Source organism: Nannospalax galili, unplaced genomic scaffold, assembly GCF_000622305.1.
Source record: "Nannospalax galili isolate Female #2095 unplaced genomic scaffold, S.galili_v1.0 scaffold359, whole genome shotgun sequence".
Classification (NCBI taxonomy): domain Eukaryota; kingdom Metazoa; phylum Chordata; class Mammalia; order Rodentia; family Spalacidae; genus Nannospalax; species Nannospalax galili.
The window spans coordinates 813,491-820,882 of record NW_008347042.1 but is presented as its reverse complement, the minus strand read 5'-3'; the positions used below and the strand labels follow the sequence as shown (position 1 = coordinate 820,882).

Genomic DNA, 7,392 nt, shown 5'->3' with positions numbered 1-7,392 from the left:
CACAGGTGGCATCTGCATTTAGAGTTCTGAGTACTTCTGAATATTCATTCTAAGACAATCTACATCATTTGAACATGGTCAAGACAAATAGACGGATTTTATTTCAATATACAGTAGAGTTTAAACAAAATTCACACATACACCCCTAGTATATGGCGGTGCCTCCTCCAAACACCTCATTAGTGGTAGAGGTAGCACTAGTGTTCCTCCCAACAAGAAGAACTTCAGTTGCCACTCATAGGAGAAGTTAAAAAAAATTGCTTTTTTGCCATCTGTTAAGATGTTCCTGAGACAGGGCCCATTAATCAAACAAAATAAAGCACTGGAGTTCAGTTTGTAATTCTCTTTACATCACTGTTTGACTGGGATGTGGAATGCAGGTCATATACTATGAAAGAATCAACAAAAGGATCTGGTCTTCTGAAAATTCTCTTTAGTGTATATACTATCTATAAACTAAAAGACTACAAAAAGTTCCATTACATATACACTTAATTCATTGTACTTAAACTTATTTGCTCAGATCTTGCAAATGCATGAGAGTACTGAGCCTGAGGCTAGTTCTCAGTGTACAGGTTTGACATGTTTAAGGCTCATTTTCCCAATCAAAATAGCAATTTTTACTTTTCCTTTCAGATTATGAATTACATTCATAGTACCTGCCACCATCCTAGCCCTCAATGAAATCTTAAGGAGCAGCATTCCACTTCATTTTGGAAGTTCCCTGACACCAGCATTTAGCCCAGTCGAAAAAGCTCCCCTCTGTACTAGACCTACAGTGCATTACATTGCCTCTGGCTTGCAACCTCTGTTTCCACCTGTGTATTTCACAGAAGCCCAATTCAGATTAGTGGAAATATTCACACAATTGTTTTTCAAAACAATTTATTGCATCATATTTGGTACCTTATGTTTGACAACAAAAAAGAAATTACATTTGTAACTGCAGGAAAAAGAAGCTGGTCTGTTATTGGAAAAAAAATCTTGGGCCCTTTAAAAATTACAAAGTCTTGGGCTTGCCTGAAACAACTGAGCGAGAAATATATTCTTAGAAATGTAGGGCTTCAAGTATTACAAACCTGTGACACTGTGGAAAAATTCCAGAGGTATCTAAACTGCAGCACTTTTTTTTCTGCATATCGTGAACAAGGCCTGCTGAGGTTTTAACTATTAGTCTCTTGATCAGTCATAGAATGGTAGTCAGGAGTTCTGCTCTTTAACTTCAAGCCATGGTAGATTTTCTTTTTTTCACTCTTGGGTGAAAAATTCATGCTTGCTAATTAGTTGGTGCCACATCACAGTGCATTTGGTTCTTGCATTACAGTTTTAACAAGTTTGGCCAAAACAATGCTGAAAGGTGTGCATTGTTAGTTTAGTTCTTCAAGTTTGAGTTAAAATTGAGATTGTTCCAACTGGTTCCTTCAGTTAAAAACTGTGGTACAAGAACACCAAACTGATCATGTACAGTGAATTTTGGAAACACAACAAGCGTATTAAACACCTTCTAGGTTTCGTATAATCCTGCTTGGTATCTGTATGTCCCAGTTTCTACAACATCAAGCATCTGTTGTAGACTGCTCTGTAAATAGTGATTCACATTGCATTCTTCCTATGGTCAGAATTAACCCAGTAACAAAATCAGTCAGATGCTAAAGCCCCAACAACTCTTTGTGCTCAGTGAAAGAATCCAGTGCTAAAACAGCATTTATGCTGTCTGAGATATAGTAAAATCTCACATGACAAATTTAAAGTAATATTTCTGCCACACACCTGCTTTGTTAGCTGTAACAGCCTCCAGATTTTATATAAATTAGTTTAAAAACATGGGGGGGAAGGTAGGACTAGGATATGGTATCTTTTTTTGTAACCCCTCAATTTTAGCAGCTTTTAATTTTTTAAGGAACTGAACCTATATCCTGTAAAGTTAAGATATTTTATATATACTTTTCAGCAGGATAAAAAAAAAAAAAACGTAAAAGGCTATTTGAAGGCAAGAACATTTACTCCTCTCATTCTGTGTAAGTTAGAGCAATGCAGCAGGTGCGTGACAAAAATATTATACACTAGATATGGTCCAAAGTTATTCCATTTGCTTGTTTAAGGATGTTCAAATTTCATTGGCCAGTTCTTCAGTTTCTGCAGAACTATCTCCATTAACCGTGATCTTCATATCCTCTTCATATCCAGGAGGCATGAAAGCCAAAGCGTAAGGGAAAAGCTTATGACAACTTGCTCTATAAGCTTCAGCAGCTTCTTTACAGTCTCCTAGGCTACCATCACACAAGGCTTCTAATACCTCCATGCAAGTCTAGACAAAGGAAAAGGTCATGTTAGAACTTGTCAAAAAAAGTTTTTACTGTGAGACTTTTTAACATCAACAGATTTCCAAACTAAGGGAAAAAAGTGGTCGTTTTTAAAGAATTTGAACAAGTATAAAACCTTAGGCAGTGATAGGTCCTTCGCCTAGCTTGGCCTTTGGGTATAAATGTTAAACTTACAATGACAATGGCAACTGCATATAGGCCACTTTCCTTCCTTCTGCCCCCCGCCCCCCTCTCAATGAGCCAGAAAAATCAAATATTACTATTCAACTCCAAATTCAAATTAAGAAGCAATCTTTGAGCCAAGCATAGTGGGGCACGCCTTTGATCTCAGCACTTTGGAGGCAGAGGCAGGCGGACCTCTGTGAGTTGAAGGCCAGTCTGGTCTACATAGTGAGTTCCAGGCCAGCTGGGCTGCAGGGAGACTCTGTCTCAAAAAAGAACAAAAAAAGACCAAAAACAAAACAAACAAAAAAAATCAACAACAACAAAAAAATAAGACTAGTTATAGAGTACCAAGTAACCTGGTATGTTTGTGTACAAGTATATAATTATACACAAGCACACACAATCCTAAACAAATTTAAAGTAAGGTAGTATCAGGGGCTGGAGAGGTGGCTCAGCAGTTAAGAACACTGTTCTTACAGAAGACCCGGGTTCGAGTCCCGGCACCCACATGGTAGCCAGTAACAACATAACTCCAGTTCCAGGGGATACAACAGCCTCTTCTGTCCTCCACAGGCACTGCACAACATGGGTGCACTTTCATACATGCAGGCATAACACTCATACACATAAAATAAAAACTAAAAAATGAAATATTAAAAAAAAAAAAAAAAAACCCACTGATTATTCTTGCTTCTAGGCTCGGGTTCAAATCTCAGTACCCACATGGCAGCTAACAACTGTCCATAACTCCAGTTCCAGGGGATCTGACAGCCTCTTCTGTCCTCCACGGGCATTACACAACACGGGTATACCTACCTACAACGCAGGCAATACACACATACACATAAAATAAAAATAATAAATATTTTAAAAAATAAGGTAGCATTGCTGGGCGTGGTGGCACATGCCTGTAGTCCCAGCACTTGGGAGGCAGAGGCAGGCAGACCTCTGTGAGTTCAAGGCCAGCCTGGTCTACATAGTGAGTTCCAGGACAGCTGGGGCTTACAGGGAGACCCTGCTTCAAAAAAAAAAAAAAAAAAAAAGTAAGGTAGTATCTGACACAAATTCATAAATATTATGCATAAGTGATAAAAATGATTACTGCTTGATATAAAGTAAAAACGTAGTTAGGTTTTTCATATAAAGAATATTTAAAAAATAAAATAAAAGGGGTTGAAGAGATGGCTCAGTGGTTAAGAACACTGGTTGTTCTTGCAGAAGACCCGGGTTTGAATCCCAGCACCCACATGGCAGCTAACAACTGTCTATAACTCCAGTCCCAGGGAATCCGACAGCCTCTTCTGACCTCAGCGGGCATTGCACGACACGGGTGCACGTACACACATGCAGGCAATACACATAAAATGAAAATAATAAATAAAATTAAAAAAACAAAAAACAAAGCCTGTTACCTGGAGGTTTCTGTTGGCGAGGGATTCATCAAGTGTTGTTGCCAGCTCTATTGCTCGTTTCTGACTAGAGGAATCTAAATAATATACCATTTTGGCAGCTAAGTGAGAGGAAAAAGGAAATTTGTCTTAGTTTAAGGAACCTTATTAGGCCAGGATTTTAGCCTCTTCTCATTCAATATAAGTATGTATACACACAGTGCTACGCATTATAGCCACTATATATCCATCCTGAACAGGTAAGCCAGAAATAGCTGGACTGTCTAAAGTGGGAGGATAATTAGGGTACATTATGTATGTCTAGCCAGTAAAATATGATTCATTAATAAAGCATGCACAAGGAGATGAAGCAATACAATTTTCAAGTTAATACTTGTCTCTGCATGATGGACTATGAATAATTTTCTTTCTAAAGTGAAAACAATAATTTAGTGATGAGGGAAATAGTTCATTAGTTTCATGTGGGAAAGTGAGATGAAAGGAATACCCAACCTTGAAGGCACGAGATCAAAACCTGAATTCAGCTTCCACAATGGCATATAAAGCTTCTGGGTTTCCCAGCTAAGTAATTTAAGTGCACACTAATAAAGCACAATCCATTGGTCCTATAAAGTCCAGACATTGGGCTCATGGGGACAGACTATTCTTGTCTTAGACTTCTAAAACTTGAGATGATTTCAGGTGCTTAACAGTATCAAGTGTGATAAATACATAAGCACAAGAAATATAAGATTCTGGTCACATGAAGTGAATTTTCTAATATAATTGGCAAGAAAAGAAAGCAAGTTCCACCTTCACAGAAAGTAACAGACTTAAATCCATTTTGTGGGGGGAAGTGAGGCATATACAACCCAAGGTATACATTTAAATTCAGTTGTATTGCTGGGTGTGGTGGTGTATACTTTAATCCCAGGACATGAGAGACAGAGGGGGGGAAATCTCTGTAAATCCAAGGCTTAAAAACAAACAAATAAACAAACAAGTAAATAAATAAAAATAAATTCAGCTGTACTTATTTCTTTGTAATGCCAGTGCTGAATCAGTAGAAATAGATCTTGATTCACTATTACGATTGTCTCATGAAAATTTAGAATATATAGAAACAATTTAAGTTGCCTGTTTTCCCAGTATTAAAATGTGAAATACATAAACTGTCATTCTGAGATTAAGTGTGTACTTTGCCTTGACACTAACTAAAATACTGAAGCTGTTTAAGAAGGCTAACAGAAGAACCAAATAAAGTGATTACCTGATAACCTGTGTGGCAATGAATCAGAATTCCTTTTCAGAAAAGTTTCATTAAAATTCTTTGGATTCGTTGCTCCAAAAAGACGATTCATTTCTTGTTTTAATACTGTTCTAACTGTTTCAGGTAAATCTTTACCTTCACACACTGTTGAATGAATGAATGAATAAATAAATAAATCTATTAGCAGTTAGAAACTCTGATAAAGTTTATAGTAGTTCATCTTCTTCTACACCCAAGTAAGGTACCTTTACTAATTAAAACAAAAACAAAAAGATAGTTGACTGGCCTTTATCTTCAGGAACTTTGTGAACTTGACCATTCACTTTATAGTAACTCAAAAGGGCCACCAAAGCACTTCCTCATAATAAATGCACTGTAGTCATCATATTCCCAGGTCACTGGATTTGGAGATAAAAAGTAGGCCTCAATCCCTCTGGACTGAATTCAAGTTATGCTGTGTTTTACTGTTATTCTGGTATACAGAGATAGTCTAGAAGTTTGGAGCTAGAGAAATCTGGGTACAGATCTTGGCTTTGACAAGTTACAACCTCCCTGAACCAATTTCTTGATCTATAAAAAGGGGTAACAGGACTGGTATAAGGAAAAGCTACTGTGTCAAAGCAATAATTATGTAACAAGTATAAAATAAATTGTAACTATTTTTACCATAGTTTGAAAACAGTAAATATTCTTCATAGTAAGAAAGCGCTATGTCGGTAAACTTAAATTTTTTATTCCATCCAAACATTTATACTGTAATAAATATACATCCCATATGTTTAGTATGTGTACCCATGCTGGTATTTTCTACATTATTTCTACTTGAGGTTTTCAAATGTTAGTAATAAACCACTAATAGATTTCATTATTCCATTAATGAATTATTAATTTTTCCATTAATGAATCATTATCCTAAGTTTCTTTTTTAAAAATAAACACTGAGAAGTAAATATGTAAGTGAACTATTCTACACATAACTATAAATTTAATTTTCATTATGACTGTATTTTTTTGGGGGGGGGTCTTTTTGAGACAGGGTCTCCCTGAAGCCCCAGCTGACCTGGAACTCACTATGTAGACTAGGCTGGTCTTTAACTAACAGAGAACTGCAGGCTGGAATTAAAGGCATGAACCACCACACCTGGCTATTGTTGTATTTTTAACTTTGACTATTATCAATACTTATTTTTCAGGAAGACGGAGAAGAGGAATAAAATCTATTAATTACAGCCAACTGCAAAGAACACTGTCTTTTAAAAGATAAAAAGCAATTTCCATGAGCTGTGTGCTATGGCATGGCTGAATGCCTTTGGGAACACTTTACATACATATAGAAAGCAAATGTATAGTTTTCATTACTGTTGGTAGGAGGGTTTGTGATTTTCAGCATCAACTTATTTCCCTCAAATAATCCCCCCTCTAAAACCAAAACTGCTAAAAACAAAACAAACAAAACAGTCCAAAAACTTAAATGCATTATCTATACACATGAAACTCTCAACACTAGGTAAACTACTCACTCAGAGGGCAAAGGCACTTGCCACTAAGCCTAACAACTGAAGTTTTTTTTTTTTTTTTTAAAAAACATTTTATTTATTATTTTTATTTTATGTGTATAAGTGTATTGCCTGCGTGTGTCTAAGTGCACTCATGTTGTACAGAACAACCAAAATTTGACTGTCAAGAGTTCACATGGAGGGGGAGACTCCCACTCCCACAGGTTGACTTCTGGTTTTCACATGTGCAACATGGCATTCACATGCATACACATGAAATAAGTGTTTAAAAATAAACTTCCAACTTCACTAACAGTCACCTGCAAAGCTACTTTCTTATGTAATAATGTCACAAAAGTTTAAAGCCCACTTATTTTAAAAAATTCTGTAAAATGTTCCTATATTTTTCATAAAGCTATCAATTGCCTGCCTCCCTAAACGACCAAAAAATGAACAAGCAAAAAATCCCAACTGAAAATAAACCACCACCATCAAAACCCTCACTGCCAAAGTAAAACTTAAAATGTCCTATCAAGTTCTATGTAATGGAAAATTTTCCTGAATCTTTAAGAAAAGGTCACATGTCAAGACTCACAAAAATTATTATTGCTGAAGACTAGTGGAAAGAAGACTAGAAACCCTTTCTAAGTGCTAAAACTGAAAATGAACTGAGGTCCCAAGAAACTAAAACATCAGGACTAGGGCTGGAGAGATGGCTCAGCAGTTAAAAACACTGGTTGTTCTTGCAG

The 7,392-nt window shown here is 36.4% G+C and overlaps 1 protein-coding gene across 2 annotated transcripts in view; it reads right to left on the bottom strand.

Annotated features, from left to right (window-relative positions):
• Positions 1 to 275: 275 nt before the first annotated feature.
• Positions 276 to 7,392, bottom strand: part of Naa15 (N(alpha)-acetyltransferase 15, NatA auxiliary subunit) — a 76,453-nt gene continuing 69,336 nt past the window's right edge. The window contains exons 18-20 of one of the 2 annotated variants that reach the window (XM_008843423.3): positions 5,148 to 5,291; positions 3,902 to 3,999; positions 276 to 2,308 (exon numbers count right to left, since the gene is read on the bottom strand). In XM_008843423.3, the coding sequence (XP_008841645.1) occupies positions 2,108 to 2,308; positions 3,902 to 3,999; positions 5,148 to 5,291 (443 nt within the window). In that variant the 3' untranslated portion in view covers positions 276 to 2,107. Of the gene's footprint in view, positions 2,309 to 3,901; positions 4,000 to 5,147; positions 5,292 to 5,433; positions 5,546 to 7,392 lie in introns of those variants that run through there. The other variant, XM_029568488.1, reaches the window with a different exon arrangement.